Source organism: Sylvia atricapilla, chromosome 17 (assembly GCF_009819655.1).
Source record: "Sylvia atricapilla isolate bSylAtr1 chromosome 17, bSylAtr1.pri, whole genome shotgun sequence".
NCBI classification, from domain to species: domain Eukaryota; kingdom Metazoa; phylum Chordata; class Aves; order Passeriformes; family Sylviidae; genus Sylvia; species Sylvia atricapilla.
Genome location: NC_089156.1, coordinates 10,812,689 through 10,830,155, shown reverse-complemented (window position 1 = coordinate 10,830,155; position 17,467 = coordinate 10,812,689). Strand labels below are relative to the sequence as shown.

Sequence of the window (17,467 nt, the reverse complement as noted above, 5' to 3'; positions counted from 1 at the left end):
TGGATTATGTGCCTATTGGCCCAGACCGCTAAATAACATCTACACAATGTTTCTTTCATGTTTCAATTGAAAATAACTGTACAAGGTTAAAGTACAAAAGTACACAAGACAGTGGACACGAAATATCCATGTATGAGCTCATCTCATAACTGCTTGGTTTGAAAAGTAGAACTTTAACTAAAAAATACTGTCCTCCTCTAGTTCTGTCAAGTTTAATGGAAGTGGGTATAACCTGATTACAACACTAACACCAGTATCACTAATCTGATATTTACAAAAAAAATTGTATTTTTCAATAAATTAAAGTCAATGCAACACCCATGCAAGCTAGAATGCTAGCTTTTTGGTGAACAAGGACCCAACATGTGAACAAGAACCTTCCACAGTCCCAAACTTCAAAAACAGCCTTTTTTTTTGTTTGTTTGTTTAGGTTTTGTTTTCCATTTTTCAAACTGCATCCATTCCTCGCATGGAAGATGTGAACCCCAAGCCCATTCCTCTTTGCGTGTGAGTCTGTGATCTGGCCATTTCATACTGTGCATCCAGATTCCTGAACACCTCCTCCTGCTGCTTCAGGGTTTTGTAACTCTCCTCATCCACGGAACTGCAGCCAGCTTCGTCCTCGCTCTGGGAACACAAACAAACATCAGCTCTGGGAAACTGAGGTTCACAAATTCTTGCAAAAGAAAGAATTTAAGCATTTGGGTTTATTGCTGCAATATTCTCCTGCTGATTTTCTCTACTCAAGAAACATACAGGTGTTCACCCTTTGAATTTTAGAATTAAACTCAAGTTTAGATGCTGCTTTTGAACTTAATAAATATTTAAAAGCTTTTCACTGCATCAGGTTAACTTAAAATTTTACTGGCTAAAATAAAAAAAAGAAAAAGTGAAATCATTATTCTGTAATTACTAAACTTAATTACATATTCAGAATTCTTTACCTTAATGCCCATCAGTTTTCTGAATTTGACATTTTGGTCCTTGTTTCCAAAATTTAGCTTTTCCCATATTTCTGCAGACTGTGATTTATCCTGTTCAGAATAAAAAAAGGAAAAAAAAATTAGATGTGTCACCTTTTTACATAAGATTCCATTAATAGCACAATAGAGCAGCAAGCAAAGGAGCAGTGCTAAAGACAAACCCATTCTGTACCAGAGCTGCAGAAAAAGGCTTCCAAGTCTGACAATCCTCCTGCAGCATCCCCACAGCCCTTTGTGAGGGAAGCCCACCTAACCATGGTGTGCAAAACACAGTTATGTTCCTTCCTTTGGCATTTCCTAAGGTCTGGAAGCCCGCTTGGAATTCAGGCTTCAAGTAAATTATGGAAAAATGAATTTGTAATTTGTTTCTTGCAATTAATCAATATAGAGCACAATTCAGGAAGAACTGGTCAGAGAGCATTCAGGGTTGTCCTGCTCTCCCTTTTGTCTCCCACCATTGCCATGGAAACTGGATTGTTTTTCACATCCTATGGAACAGTCTGAAAAGGTAAGTGAGCTTGTTGTGTAACTGCTGCAAGATGGAAACAACACTAACAAACACCTCGATACCAGAGTAACAAAAGACAAAAATACAAATATTAAAGTAGCCATTTTTTCCACAGTATCAGAAGGCAAAAGCTCTACTCAAATCCAGTAACTTTCTGAAAAAGGAACTGCCACAGGCACCTTTCTTACTTCATTAATTTCAAAGGCATTTGACACAGCCCAAAAGCCTGAAGACTTATCTGTAGTTATGACTTTTGTTAAGGTAAATATTGCTTTACTCTGTCCCTGAAAAGTTACCATCAAGGTCGACAGACTTGTTTTTGAAATTTGCAACTAGAGAGGACACAACCACCACAGGTTATACATTCCATACCTTAGCCATCCTTTCCCACTAAAGGGAGACCATCTGGATTTCACATTTAGTTGCAAGTCATAGAGAAACTCACAAAAATAACACTAAGATCCAACTACACCTGTGAAGCTTTTTGACATTTGGGTCAACTTGAGTTTTATGTCCCAACTATTTATCACCGAAGGAGTATCCTAGTCCTTTCACTCCTAAATCACAGAATATTCTGAGTTGGAAGGGACCCACAAGAAACATCAAAGTCCAACTCTTAGCTTTCCTGAAGTTTAACTTCAGGCTGATATTAAAACTTGCCAAGAGCTATGAAAGCTGGCAATAACACTCATCAGCATCCTTAAACCGAGTGCAAGATACTCCCAAACAAGTTCACGAAGGTAAGAAAAACCAACATTACCCCTTCCTTTTTGCCTTGCCAGAGCATCTTCCGCTTTTTCTCTTGCTCAGCGAATTTCATGGGGTTCACAGCTGCTGGGTTGTAATAGCTGGGCACTGCTATGCCAGTCTCTGCCAGTGCCTTGGCCTGGAGCGCTGCCATCTGAGCTGCCATGGCGATCTGAGGGGTCACTTGTGTCCCTGATGCCAGCAGAGCGGCCACGTTGATGACAGAGCCTCCCGTGGCTGCGGCAGCTGAGGGACAAAGGGAACTTGCTAGAAAGAACTTCAGACTTTGGGGGAAAAAAACCCACCCAACACACACAAAACCCAACCACCAACCTGCCCCAGAGCCAAACAAAAAGTCAAAGCCCTCAAATGCTTCCCTTCAGTAAAAGGTGGAAGTGCACAGGTGATAAATGTGTGATAAAATACATGTGGAACATGTCTCCAGCAGTTTCAGTCAAGGAGAACCAGAAGTGAACTAATGCACCTTGTGGTTCTAAACACCCCTGAGCAAGTAGCAGCCCAATGGCCATCATTAAATCTTTAACAGCCCAACATACAACATTTTTCTTGTACGCTCAGCAAGTAACAAGAAATCCCAATCATTTTTGTTGAAGTTTTGTTTCTTATTTTTAGGGTTTTTTGGGGGTTTTTTATGTTTCCTAGTTCTTGCTGTTTTTCTTATTAACATATAAAGACAACCTGCAACACTCCTGTAAGATGAGCCTATCTATCTTCCACTCATACTATTGCTCAGGAATTAATCTAATACACATGCACTACCTGCAGCCATTTCCTGTTGCTTCTGTTTTTCAACCATTTCCTTCTCTCTCTGTTCTTGCAATTTCTTTGCTCTTTCCAGCCTAGAGGTATATGAAGGAAAAAAAAAAAATTAAACATGCAACATCAACATCAGGAGCTTATTCATGTCACATATCATGAAAACCAGCAGGATTTCTGACCTTCTGGCTAAGGCTTCCTGTGCATCCATAGCTGTGTTTCGTCCGCGGAAGGGCGGAGGGCTCGGACTCCGGCTGTGGCTCCTGCTGAACCTTCGGGGCTTTTCAATTCTTTTCTTTCGCTCTCTGTAACCAAATTTCACAGTTGATAAAACAGTGAAGGTACACGTGCAGCTTAATATTTCATCAAGTAGTTGATCACAGCATTGAAAATTCGCTTTTATGATTTATTTGGAGCTCTAAAGAAAAGCTTTCAGAGAGTTTATACCACAACAGCTGCCTTGTAACAACACAGAGCTGAAACTGAAGATTTCCAGCTGTAATAAAATGTGCAGTTCTGGGTATTCATTTACCCTCTCATACTCAGTGCTCAGAACAAATAGATGTGCTCTAGAGATCCTAAATCCTAAGGAAAATTATCTAATTTCTGGTAAAAATTGCGAGAGAATTAGAATGAATCAAGCTAAAAGAATGTTTTAAAACCGCAAGAGACCTCAAAGCCCCGTAATTATGTTAATAAGGAGCATTTTGAAGAGACCCAATTTAAGAAGTGGAATAGTACTTCAGGAAATTACTGTTACTCTCCCCTCTGTATCCTCCTCCCTAAATGTGCTTTGAGAGAGTCTACTAAGATGAACATGTGATTTGTTTTGGGTTTCTCTTGGAAAGAGAACTCTGAAGCATGAATTACCTGGAGCCTGACCATCTGAAAAGAACCCAGTTAAAACATACTTTTAAGCAAAATACCAAAACATTCAGTTCAACTCTTCTTCACTAACCTTCTCCCCACCTCCTTCCAAGAGGAGTCATTCTTAGGACATCTGTATCTAATCCCATCTAAACAACAGCTACTCAAAACATACATAAAAAGTACTGTTAGCAGCAGTTCTCTGTGCCAGGATCATCCATATCTACAGTACAAGAGATGAGGGTTTATCCCAGTTTAAGCCTCTGACACTGGCCAAACAAAGAAGTCACAGACACTGGAAGTGCTGAACAAAGCTTAATTTACAGGAGATATCACTCACACTTTTCCCAGATTTGCCACAACCACTAAACTGAGATGCACAAAGGTATTTCTCTAATTTTTTTAACTTTAATGTTATTATCACCCATTTGAGGCAACAGCTAACTGGGGATAATGGCTAACTCGACAACAGCCACTTTCTGTGGCATTCAGATATTCCTTTTCTTCGATTTGTAACCTGGGCAGCATCTACAAACATCATGAAATGCAGACTCAAGTTACAAAAAGATCCTTGTTTACATGACAAATCTGGTAGAATACAAAGGAGGCAAGACTTATCTTTTCAGAGAAGATGACAAGATGCAGATTCAGGCACTGGGAAGTGACAGATCTGCATTCCTGAGATAAGATGTAATGCATGTTTCAAAGATACCTTCATTTTTCCCCATGCTGACTATTGTTTGGTCTTGTCTTTGGTCTGTGATGCTTTATTGCACTGGTAAACATCAAGGAAATAAATATTTGAGTTTTTGTATTGAAGTATTTCCATTTGAAACAAGCAGCTGGAGTCAGTTTATCCACCTAGCATTTAATCAGAGCCACACCACTAAAGAACTGCCAGGAGGCTCCAGGCACTCACAAACCAAAGGACTGGTTTAAATGCCCCTGAGGACAGACCACCTGAAAGTCTGAGCTCGAGATTATGCAAAGAACCATCAAGAGAAGATCAAGCTTTGCTATTCACAGATGCTTCTGTCACAGCCTGCTCACTGTAACACAAAAGCTGCATGTCAGGAAGGAGAGAATTCCTTTCACAGGTGAGTTTTAACAAGGAAGATTTTCACATCCCATTCATCTGACTTGTGCAGAGTTTGCCTTGAGGACTGCCCCATAAGTCACCTTCTTTGTCTGAGCTTTTTTTTTTTGTGTCTCTGTCCAGGCTTTGTCTGAGCCCTGAACTTGATGAAGTGTTCCAGCTCCAGATAAAAAAACCTTCTGCCTCATTTACTTCCATTCTCTAGGATTTGTGAGACACAAACTTAAAAGGCTTCTTGCAGTATGTCCACCAGCATCCCACAAGGCCTGCTTCCAGCTGGAGAAATTCCTAACCTATGGCCATCCCTTACTTTTTCCTCCCATTATTTGATGTTCTGTTTCAGGTAATTTTAATTCCACTGAAAGCCAAAATCTACTCTGGGACATGACGTTTTTATGGAGCCATTACATACGATGTTCAAAATTACTTTTAAACAGAGCACATTATCTACAGTAACTGGAAAAAAAATGGGGAGCTGAAGCCTTGCACAACATGCTAAATGTAGCTTAAATACCATTAAATGCAAGTAACATGTACCAACTGCAGACCCAGCTCTACTCACCCCAGCTCAAGGTTTGGTAGAAAGTGCATGTCAAAAATATGACACAAACCACGTAATTCAACTACTTCTTCAGAAAGGTAAGTCTTCTGAACAGTTTCACAAGGGATGTTGTAGCACTACACGAGTGTGATTGTTAAGACTCCAATGTTCCACTGTAATGCTGAGTAGTCATAACCAGTCATAGAAAAATTTAAAATATTCTGGTGAAAACACTATTAAGAGAACTGAACAGTCAACACTTTCTTGCAACTCTGCAGGGACACTGATTTTCATTCAAACTACTTTCAACAAAACATCTGTAGCAGTCATTAAGTTGTATTTCAGCTTCACCACTGAGAAAATCCTACAGGGCATTAAGAATGCAAAGGTGATACAGAGACTCTACATCAAAATACTGAATGCATTATCAGTATGGAAAAACATTAACTTCTATACAGCAATGAAAATGGCAACTCCAGCATATCCCAAGTGAGGAATGGAATCTCAGCTCTGGCAAACAGACCCAGACCAAGCCAGTATGGGTCTAGACCAAGTGCTTCTAGAATTTATGGAAGAAATCAAAGCACTCGGGGAGAAAAATTAATGCGATAAATATTCTCAAGCTGAATTTGACAAAGAGGAGCTGGTAATCACTAACACTGAAGAGTACATTCATATCAGAAATAATCCACCTGAACCAAAATTTACCTTAACACCACACCAATTGCCACTTCACAGAAAAATTAAGTTAACTTTGTGAAGCTGATCAGAATTAGCTTCTGATGTGTATATATGCTCTGACAGCCAGTGATTCCCAGTTAAACTTTGCTTTTATCATATGCACACAAACTGAAGGGATAAATGCAGTGGTATGCCAACCACACTTCTGTATCAAGCACAGGAAAGGGTCACCCGTATCTTATTCTTCAGTTCTTCTCACTTAAATACTATTGCTAACAAGAAGTCACCCTGTGAGAAGCCAAGAGCTTCAGATGCTTCAGCTGTCTAGGACAAATGTTTCTGTAAGACCAAGCAAACCAGTCCTGAACCTACTCTCAGTAGAGCTGAGAGAAAGCCAAACACATTTAACTGCACTGCACAGACATTAACTGCCAAACCCATCACATCAGCCCGCCACAGAACGTCCAAACAAACATCACCACCTATATGGAAGGTAACACTTACCTGCTTCTGCTCCTAGTTCTGCTTTTACTTCTGCTTCTATGTCTGTGTCTAGATCTTGATCTAGAGCGAGATCTGATCCGTCGCTTTCTCTCTCTGCTGCGGGATCGGGATTTTTTCCTATCGCGACTTCTACTACGATGACGTCTGAAACACACGCCCCGAATTCTTACACGTCCTCGTGCTCAAATGCAGTTTGTACTTAAGGATTTATTTACACATGGGTTCGTCACCACAGGGCAAAAATGCACCAGGCAGGGTGGGGAGACTGCAAACTACACATGGGAATGCTCATGCCTTGAACAGGTTAAGCTGTAGGTCTAAGGGATGATATGGGAAAGGAACCAAACCCCACCACCAGCCACAGCTGAGCTGCAGTTTCTGTAAATAACACTGCTATTTTCAATTGTTCAATGAAGTGTACATCTCAAAACAAGTACAAAGCCAAACTACTCTCATGGAGGAGTCTTAAATCCAAGGCAACACAACCCTGCTCCTCTCCATGGTATTCTGAGACTTTTTTTGGGAAGAGGTGCCCAAGTTCCAGCCTGCGAGTTAAACCCAGTCCCTCAGCTGTCATTAGCCAATGCTTGTTCCTTGCTACCTTATTTGTTGCACATCCCTCAGCTATAAGAGGAGAAGTTCTGCTGGCAGCAGTCTGCTTGTCCCAGGCACTTTTCCTACCCTCAGAATGTGCTGGGTGGGTTACCAGGCAAGGAGGATTGGCCAGCACTCCCTCTGAGGAAGCTCATGATTCAGGAGGTAAAGAGCCATGTCACTGTAAGGTGTATTTGCTTTCCTGTCACTGACAATAAGGTACATTTAATGCTCTGTTTAATACTTTCTATACCAATTATAAACGTGAGAGACATTTCTAAATGAAGTCTTTGTGATATTTTGTACTTTTGTTTCGAACCAATCTGCAAAAAAAAAAACCCAAAACTATCTACAAATGCACTACCCAGTGAAAACTGAAACATGCAATCTAAACTGAAGCTTTACACTAGGTCAGGAATGGAACTCAGCTGCATTTCAGAACTCTACAGTAATTCCAAACATGGCTTTTGGAAACACACTCACACAATAATCACATGTAACAACTCACCTTTCCCGAGACCTGGATCTGGAATGACTCCTCCCTCTGGATGACTTCCTCTCTTTGCGTTTATGCCTCTCCTCACCATTTTCAGATGAATTTAGACTATCTCTTCCCTTGTCAGAAGAATGTTCTTTGTCATTGTGGTCTTCAGATTTGTGCTTCTTGGAGGACTTCTCTTTGGATTCATGTCTTCTTGCCTGTTTTAAGAAGAAGTTGGTTCTTTCAGGAAAATAGTGCAACAAAGAGAGTTAGTATGGGTATCAGAAGATAAAAATGCTAAGTTGTGATGCAACATTAGTAACCTTAGGAGTGTGACTCAATCATGAGCCACGGCTGCTTTACCTAATGCCACCAACTACCTAAAGCTGCAAAACCACACTGACATTTTTCCCCCTTCTCCCTCCTCCCCCTGTCTATAAAGGATTTTTAAGGTATCCATCCAAGTATCTTTACAGTGCTTCCATGTAAGACTCACAGCATTGTAACAAAAGACCCTGACATTTTCAACTGTCTCCATTCCAAGCACTTATGTACCTATCTTAAAGAACCTGACAATTTATGAATATGCATATATATATATAAACACAGTTGCAGTGACTATTTAATATTTGCCTGAGCCTTCCATGTAGAAAGTTATTAAAATCCACACGTAGTTCCAGACAAACTATTTTGATTTTAGAACCAAAAAAAATCTTCTAGTCATCATTAGGCAATCATTTGCTAGAGCAAAACTCTCCTCAGTAACTTCCAGCAGTTTTTACAAAGCAAAGTGATAATTTACATGGCTGAGACCCCATTTTTAGTATTTCAAACTAACATGCATCAGTCAGACTTCCCACAGTAGGTTTAAATTACAGATATGCTGCTCCACTATACCGCAATTCCTTCCTGCAGTGCCTCTTAAAAAAAAAAAAAAGAAAAGTATTCCTTTTTATAGCTGCAATGCCAAAAATATTTAGCAAGGTCAGGCCTGATTTTTGCCAGTGCTTTCCTTAGAGACTGTGTCGTGACATCAACACCCTTTCTTAATATATCCAGTGTGTTTTGAAACCTTTCTAGCACAAAAGCATAGCCCACTTAATTCTTAAATTCAATAATATTCTGCTCAAGTCACAAGCTAATCATGATACATTCATTTTAGATAAACCCCAATTAGTCAAAACTTGTTTGCTTGCTTATCTACATCTGTTAACTACTCATAAAACCTTTTCTTCCATCAGAACTCTCTCTCAAATGAGTCTGGAGATGATGCTATAATTGGTTTATACCCACTTGCCCAAGCCTAATTCTTTATTAACATTCATCCATTTCTAAATATATCTGGTTATTGTTCTTCAGGTAAACAAGAATACTAGATAATTTTCCTACTTTCACAGTATTTTATTCTTAGATCCTTTAACAATCAGTTGTTACCCCTGAGGTTACCTGTAACACTAATTTTAAGTATGCATTTATATAAGCAGTCGTTCTCACATATATACTAAAAAGAATTACTGATATTCAGCATTTAGCCTACAGACAGAGCTTAATCTTGCAAATGAATGACAACAGTACATCTACTGTGGGAGATCATTTCTCATCTGTTCACTCTGCAAAACTTAAAAGCTGCTAAATAAATTGTGTAAGATTAGATCCAACAGCCTGGCAAAGCACTGGACAGGATTCTAAACACCTTTTTTTTTTTTTTTAAATAAAGAGAATCTTAGAAGTTTTTTCATCACATCTTTCAGACATACACTTAGTAATAAAACCACCATTATATCCCATAACGGATTTAAGATATTTTTAAGGGAAATATGAGTTTGAATGACTAATAGTTACCTTATCATGAAGTAGGGCTTATAATTTTGCTATCTGAGTCTGCAGCGTCTTCAGTTCAGTCTCTTCGCGCATTAGCACGCTGAGTATGATTTATTATAGAAATGTTATCATGTGAGCTAAACAATATATTATTCAATTTCACAAAAACTCGCCTAGATTTTTCTTTCCTCCTTTTATTTTTCCTTTTTTTTTTTTTAACAGAGCTTCCATTGGAATGGGGGAAGGAGAAGTTCCTGACCTGGGTTTGAGGTTTAAAAGTGCCTATTGCCCCACACAGCTTAAGCTTCTTTATGACTATTTCGATGCTCCTGGTTTGCTTGTTTCAGCTCTTCTCTGGTGTGTGAGCCGGTTATTTTTAAGGCATTATTGATGCTGCCTCTTCTCACTCCCCTATATATCCACACACACACTTATGCATTTATTTTAAGAGACAGCCCTCTGAAATTTTTGCTGCTACTGTCACATTTCCAGCTGACTCAGCTTGTTTGTCAAGCTATGACAGCCTTTACAATTAAAGGGTGCAATAAACAGAGCTCGGTCTGGTGGGGAATTATTTTTAATACACCTAAGTAGACAGGTATGTATTATTCAAAGTCCTGAACACTGGCCAGGAACGAAGCCACCCAAGGCTTTTGGATAATGGAAGCTCTGTAAAAGTGATCAAGAACACCATTCTACTTCTCCACATGAACTCTCTCTTTTGGCTGTTTCCACAAAAATTAAAAATTAAAAAAAAAAAAAGAAAGAAATTAAGTTACTAGTTTCTGAAAGCATTTTCTATACAACTATTACCTTGTCAACATGATGGCTGCAATCATGCTTCACTACGAAAGGCTCTCCATATCCATTTTTAAGCTTAACATTTTCAATTTCTTGTACTTACCATAAAGTCATTTATATAAGTTTACACATATGTGCATTACTACAAGATACTTTTTAAGATGTACAATTACCTAAACGCTACAAAGTGTTAATTACCTCTTTGCTTCTGCTCCGGCTTCTGTGTTTTCTTCCTTCAGTATCTGGAAAAGAAAACACTTATTGTCATTTACCAAGACAAAGAGGAGATCACCTGGCTATAATCTTTCTAGCTCCTTTCAATTATTCCATCCCTTAAAGATTTAAAAAACAAACAGCACTATTTGAGTATCTACTGCAGAAAGCAACTCGGGCTGTTAGTCCCTTTGCATTTATTTAAGTTCTGACAGTGAAAAACTAACCCACATCATACTCCAATCATGTTCTTCTGCTAGGTAACCTTATTCTTGTTACAACAAATCAGAAGTATCCCAGTCTACACTTATTCAATCATAATGAAACAAAATGGGACAGTTTCCTGTTTGGTGTGATCTGACCGTGTCCCCCCTCCCCAACCCCCTCAACACTGATAAGACCTTTTTCCTCAGCAGTTTATATTTAGGATACAACCCAAACTCAGTAGATCCACTTTATCCCCAATTCTAACATGTAACTTGGGCTAAGTCTGTCTGTTTTTCCCAAAACTGCTTCTAAAGAATTCAGCTCCACGGGCACTTTGCTCCATCGAGACCGTACCTGATTTCCGTCTTCTCTCCCGTGACCGTGAGCGGGACCTCGAGTAGTGATGCTTTGATGTTCTGGGGGAACTGGAGGCATCTGACTGCTCCTTTTTCTTCTCTCTTTCTGGAGAGGATTTTTCCGGGACTACTCCATCTCGTTCTGTATCGCTACCCTACAAGTGAAGACAGAATTTTTATGAAACAGAAGCTTAGGACTGAAAAAAATCAATTTACCTCATGCTTCCTCTGATGATACACCTAATTAATTTTTTTTTTTTTTGTAAAGACAATGCTGTGTTCACCCCATGCTTAGGCAATAGCTTTAAAGACTTGCAGTGAACTGTGTAACTACATGAAGATGGATTTTTCAAAATTTTAATAAAGAGAACTGATATAAACTTCCCACTTTGCTCTCTCGCTACATTAAACTTCACTTTTCCAATGTACTTCTGAGAGTGTCAGTAACACCACGCTCCGAGGCAGAGTTTTCTCTAAATGGTGTTGGTAGAACAATCACTTTTTAGCATTTCCATGACCAAGGTCAATGCTGTCCCAACAGATCTGAGTGACCAGACAAACTTGGGCATTACCGAGGGAGAGCACAAAATCCCCAGAGTGTTCTGAAGCATGGGATGAATTTTGAAGGGAAGTGCAGTGAGGTGCACTGTGTTGGGTTAGACAGCTCACTCTGGAATGAGGAAACACTTCAACAGTATCTCTGCAAAAATATTTATTTGTGTGAGAGCACACACAGGTCCCTTACACCTGTTCCAAGATAACGTTTTTATCAGATAACAACAACCAAGATGTTCCTCTACTCCTTCTAAACGTTGATCTGGGAAGAATAAATCCAAAAACTGATTTTGTAAATCAAGATACTCTGTGACTCAACGTGTGAGAGGTAAATGAGCACAACTGGTGTACAGTGCACTGGATGGAAGGAACAGAGAGAAAAAGCACACACTGAGAAGGTGAATGTGCTCTCATTAACCATTTTACAGGTTCACTACTCTTGTTCTGATCTCCTCTGTGCGCTCAGAACCAAACCTGGACAACGTGGGGCTGCAGAAGATGTCACCAAGGACATCATTCGGCCCAGAATTATTATTCAGGAAGACAATTTAATGTAGCAGAGGACTTGAACTTGCAATTTTCCACCAGGTCCAACTTGCATAACGGTTTGCAAACTGAACAAGACATGGGAAAACCTCTCAAATGCTCATTTATATCCATTGCTTTGAAAACAAAGCACCTGCTTTTCCTTAGACCACAAGAGATATTACAGATTGCAATTAATATGCCACGTGCTAATGGCAGATTTTCTCCACTACATGCTACAGGTAAATACTTGGATTTATATTTCAGCTGCTACTGTTTACATCTTGAAGTTACTCGAGAAGAAGGGGAAATACCAGCTATGAGTGGAAATCAGCTGGGATTTAAAATGCACTCTCCAAGTGAAACGGAGCCCTGACACTGCCACATTTTCCAAGGCTACCAATCTCATTATTTACACAGTGCCCTCGTGCTCTGCACCTGAGGGAAATCTCTGTGCTACAAAAAAAAAAAAACAACCCACCCAGCAATTAAAAACCTGACAGAATTCACCGAGAATATTTTCAGTTCTCAGACTGGCCACAGGCTCAGTGTTACCTTGAATAAGCCCCTCACCTACACTTCAGAGGAACCTCTAAATATAGTAGTAATATCTTTAATCTAAGTGCAAAACCGAGGGACATAATTGAAGTGCTCTTACAGAAAAATGTATCTTACTCTTATCAGCGTTAAGTTATGTAACAACAACAAAAAAATAATTTAAGAATAATTCATTTTTTCCAGTCCCTCTGTTCTGTTTTACCACTGATCAAACTTTCAAGACAAGAACTTTAACTACCAGATTAAACCCCATGAAATAATTCAAGTCAGCTTTAAAAAGTTTTGTCACTTCCAAGACCTGTTTGTTTGTTGGGGTTTTGTTTTTGGAGATTTTATTAACACTCTTTTTAACACTATTTAACAACTCTCGAAAACATTAACCACATCAGTTAATTCCTTGGTAACTCTTACTGATTCTTCGACCCAATTAGAGACGGAATACCTTTGTACGTTACCAGATCACAAAATCTTCCCAGAGAAAATAAAGCTACACTTAGACCCTGCTTGAAGACGAAGGGCAGTGGTACCTACAGCAGAGGCGTCTCCCTCATATATTAATCATAAAAAGCACTATGGGAGCGAATTAACTGAATGTAAAAAAGCCTGTGACCAAATACAAAGAAAGAGGGCGAAGAAAAGTAGAGAAATAAAAACTGAACATGGCACAGACGCCAGGTCGCTCCCCTCAGAGGGAAGCTTCGCCCCACAGCTCCCAGGAGAAACGCCAGTATTACCACAGCACTCCTCCCCAAAGCCATAGAACCACCAGGGCTCACTCCCAGGGAATCTTCTCCTCTCTCCAAGTCCCGAGGAACAAAACAGAAACTTCTGGAGACGGGGATGGAAGCGGTGGCAGCAGCGCGGCCGCCCCTCCCCGAGCCCATCATGGCGCCGCAGCCGAAGGCGCGGCGGGCGCCATTTTGTGCCTCCGCGCACACGGCTCCCGACCCGGCCCTCCCCGGCTCTGCCCCCCCCAGCCCCTTCCCCGCCACTCCCGCCACAAAACCCCGGCAGCGACCGCCGCTCACCGCCATCACCGAGCGCCCGGGCCGCCGCCGCTGCCCCTCAGCAACGTCCTCGCAGGGCTCGACCTCCCTCGGCTGCGCGGCCACAGCGATCGCGCGCGGCCCCGCCCGCCCTCACTCCGGGTGCCCGGATGTGGCTCGGGCTGGGGGGAGCGCGGGGGAACGCGGTGCGTTATGGGTCGGGGAGGCGCGCTCGCGTTCGAGGAGGTTTGGCCGCAACAGCGACCCGTTGAGCCTGTCCCGGCTCCCGCCAAATTGAAACCCAGGAGCGGCCGAGGGGGCGCGGTCAGGGGACCCGGGTCCCCGAGGGGACGGGAGTGTCACCGCTGAGGGGATCGGGGGACCCCTGAGGGCACGGGAGTGTCAGCGCTGAGGGGATCGGGGACCCCTGAGGGCACGGGAGTGTCACCGGTGAGGGGATCGGGGGACCCCTGAGGGCACGGGAGTGTCAGCGCTGAGGGGATCGGGGAACCCCTGAGGGCACGGGAGTGTCACTGGTGAGGGGATCGGGGGACCCCTGAGGGTACGGGAGTGTCACCGGTGAGGGGATCGGGGGACCCCTGAGGGCACGGGAGTGTCAGCGCTGAGGGGATCGGGGGACCCCTGAGGGTACGGGAGTGTCACTGGTGAGGGGATCGGGGGACCCCTGAGGGCACGGGAGTGTCACCGGTGAGGGGATCGGGGGACCCCTGAGGATTCGAGATTGTCACCGGTGGGAGATAGGGGGGACCATGTGGGCAGGGCTCCCTCTGGAAACAGGAGTGTCACCAACCTGTGTCATCGCAACGAGCGATGGGCGTCCCTGTGAGCACGGATTTGTCATCCCTGTCAGGGACATTGGTTCCCTGAGGGCAGAGGATGGGGATCCCTGTGAGCGGGAGGTGTTCACAGCATGGTGAGGAGGACTCTGGCAGTGAGTTTAGTTGGCGAAATGTGCCCCCAGGCTGCCTTCAGCCAGGCCGGGATCCACACTGCTCACTTGATTCTAAACACGCTGTTTATCCTTCGGAAGCTTCTTGTACATCCCTTCCTCCTGGCACGGTGTCCCCATACAGTAATGGAACCAATAATTGTCTGTGGCCGTGTAACTTTTTAGAGCTGTCTGTTTTTAGAGCTTTCTTTTTAGAACTATCTTATCCTACAAGATATTCTTGAAATGTTTATCCCAGGCAAAGATGTGGAACGATATCGAGCTCCTGCTGAACGATGACACCGGGCCTCTCCCCGTGGGGAGGGGACAGGAGTGTGGCACCGCCTTGTACCAGGTGGATACACGGCTGCAAATCTCATCTTCAGAGAAGGTACAACCCACCAAAGCTCTGCTTTTGTCTTGCTTAATAATAACTTTCTTTGTGGTGTTTCCTGAAGTGTTCCTGTGTGAAACAACCTTCCCCTTCCCAGGTCTCTGTGAACCCTCAGCTCCATGCACGCAGCTCCAGGGATGGCAGCGTTGTTGTTGTGGACAGATCTGTGGCACTTCTGGACAGCACTGGCCTGTCCCTTCTGATGCACATTCAGTTTGGTGAGTTTTTTCCTTTGGGATTCCACTTGGAGAGTGAAAGCTGGCTTTTGAAATACCTGGGTTTGTACAGGAAAACATAGCAAGTGTCTGACTAGCCTGTAAAGGGAAGGATTGTAACAAGTACCTAAGTAATAAAAAGTGATTTTGGCTTCTGAACACAATTAACTATTTCAGTACAATTTAATTAGAATATTTTCTAACTTTTCACTGAAGTAGGAATAATGGATACCAAAACCACTCCCTGTAGGCCTCTTCCTGTATTTCATTTCATCAGAATAACTTGTTTTGAAGAAATCTGGGACACTGTATTGTCCAATTCTTGTGTTAATACTCATAAAATCCAAATCTTAGTATGTGACATTTTGCCCTGAAACTTTTCAGATACGAACGTGGATGTTGTGGGTATGTGTCAGGACAAACAATTCCTTGTGGTTGGTGAGAGAAGTGGCAGTTTGCATCTTATCTACATCCCATCAAAACAAACCTTGCTGACAAAGGTACAGTAACTTTTCTACTTAATTTTGCTGAGAACCTTTTGTTCTTAGACTTTCTTGAGGGTTTTTTTAAATCATTCTTCCAAATACCAGAAGTATAAACATCCTTGTCTTTTTGACCACGTATTCTAACCAAATGGGTGAAACAAGAACTTCTGTTCCCATGAGTAATGAATAAAGAAAATTTATTTAGGAATGCCATGCAGAAAAAAAAAAACCTTCATGAAGAAAAAAAGTTTAATGTTTGAACTGATGATCAACATCTCAATTTTTTTAGTGAAATACAGAATAATAGTCTTTATGCTGTTTCTATTTTAGATTTTGGTTGAACAACCTACGAGTGAAAAGACTTACTTAAATCTCTTTTTTGTTAAAGATAATGCAGATGCAGGTAAGATCTGGATGATTTTTTCCTTCCCTTTTATCTGAGTTTTTGTGATTTTGTTCCCCTTTAATAGCTCTCAGGGAAAGAGATTACAAAATAAGTCCTACAGAAAAGCATAAAGAAAAGTTAATTTTATGTGCACAATGCAAAGTTGGATAAGATTCTTTATCTCATTAATTATTTCACAAATGCCATAGGAAAACAGACACTCAGAACTCAATACTTCTTTTGAGACTGTGCTAAACATATGAAAATGCCTAAAAAGGAAGAATTCCTTCTCTCTTCTTCTATCAGATTTCTGTCCCATAAGCTCCCAGCCCTGTTCTGTCACAATAGAATATATTATTCTGCTCCTAGTTGGAAATGAGAAAATTTTTGTTTAAAATAGTCCAATCTATTGGTCAGATGAGTTTTTGGGGTCAGTTATTTCACTGTCCTGTGTACAAGCAAATCTTCTCTTTACTTTCGCTTGAATACTTCAGTTTGAAATATTTCTGTTGGGTTTTTTTAGGTGTTTATCACATGTTCATTCTCACAAGCAATGGATGCTTCTGCATTATGTGTGTCCCACTTGGTAAAACACAGGAAGGTAGGATAAGCTACAGACCCCTTGGCATTTCACTCTAACAGGGAGACCTGTATTTAAAAACTTCCTTTGTGCCTTTTTAAATTTTTGAAAAAGTTTATTTAACACCGATTTTATTTATTTCTTTTTTAATATTTAGCAATTGAGAAGATGGATGTGACTACAGCAAAGCAAGTAAGAAACACCTGCAAAACTGGTAAAATTGTTGAAAGTGCAGAGTTTGTAACCAGACTTTGCTCTGTACATTTCATTGACTATTTACCAGTCCATTATTCCACCTCTTAGCTGTAATTGTTACTTTTTCAATACTTAAATACGAAATTCTAAAATTTCAAATTTAGAAATGAGCAGAGATTTTATCCACTGGTTCTATAAACAACTCTTTTCCTTCTCTATTTTTTTGACACCCCCTTCCTCTCCCACCCCACAAGTTACAAGGACAGATAAAGACAACTTTCATTGCCACGGGAGAGCATCACAGCCTGGGCTGTCAGGATTTTGTGATCATCAACTCAGAGAACAAAATCCATTTGATAATCGGGGTAAGCACCAAGAACCTGATCATGACAGGTAATTTTTTTGTCATCAGTAATGGCATTTCTGGAGCTGCATCAAAATTTGTCTCCAGCTGCTTGAGAAA

At 41.3% G+C, this 17,467-nt stretch overlaps 2 protein-coding genes across 4 annotated transcripts in view; one reads left to right on the top strand and one right to left on the bottom strand.

Annotated features, from left to right (window-relative positions):
* Positions 1–431: 431 nt before the first annotated feature.
* RSRC2 (arginine and serine rich coiled-coil 2) lies at positions 432–13,990 on the bottom strand. Of its 3 annotated transcripts, none has more exons than XM_066331655.1 (10): positions 13,844–13,990; positions 11,176–11,332; positions 10,600–10,643; positions 7,807–8,019; positions 6,705–6,848; positions 3,198–3,320; positions 3,019–3,098; positions 2,252–2,484; positions 945–1,034; positions 432–627 (listed from the first exon to the last, which is right to left on the bottom strand). In XM_066331655.1, the coding sequence occupies exons 2-10, from the start codon at positions 11,254–11,256 to the stop codon at positions 448–450; spliced, it is 1,188 nt and encodes a 395-aa protein (XP_066187752.1). In that variant the 5' UTR covers positions 11,257–11,332; positions 13,844–13,990; the 3' UTR covers positions 432–447. The 3 variants fall into 3 exon arrangements, with proteins under 3 accessions (XP_066187752.1, XP_066187751.1, XP_066187754.1); XM_066331654.1 differs by having other exon boundaries at positions 7,807–7,997; XM_066331657.1 differs by lacking the exon at positions 13,844–13,990 and adding an exon at positions 9,622–9,700 and having other exon boundaries at positions 11,176–11,269.
* A 1,025-nt stretch (positions 13,991–15,015) lies between these two features.
* The window catches only part of KNTC1 (kinetochore associated 1), a 30,406-nt gene continuing 27,954 nt past the window's right edge, over positions 15,016–17,467 (top strand). The window contains exons 1-7 of the mRNA XM_066331653.1: positions 15,016–15,141; positions 15,242–15,362; positions 15,744–15,859; positions 16,175–16,247; positions 16,753–16,830; positions 16,967–17,001; positions 17,259–17,369. Coding sequence (XP_066187750.1) covers positions 15,016–15,141; positions 15,242–15,362; positions 15,744–15,859; positions 16,175–16,247; positions 16,753–16,830; positions 16,967–17,001; positions 17,259–17,369 — 660 coding nt within the window. The remainder of the gene's footprint in view (positions 15,142–15,241; positions 15,363–15,743; positions 15,860–16,174; positions 16,248–16,752; positions 16,831–16,966; positions 17,002–17,258; positions 17,370–17,467) is intronic.

Excerpts from the sequence above, each read along its gene's own strand:
- RSRC2 (XM_066331654.1), bottom strand. Across the intron at positions 1,035-2,251 it reads GGCAAGGCAAAAAGGAAGGG|GATAAATCACAGTCTGCAGA; the intron begins GTAATGTTGGTT and ends TATTCTGAACAG. Across the intron at positions 628-944 it reads GAAAACTGATGGGCATTAAG|AGCGAGGACGAAGCTGGCTG; the intron begins GTAAAGAATTCT and ends TTGTGTTCCCAG.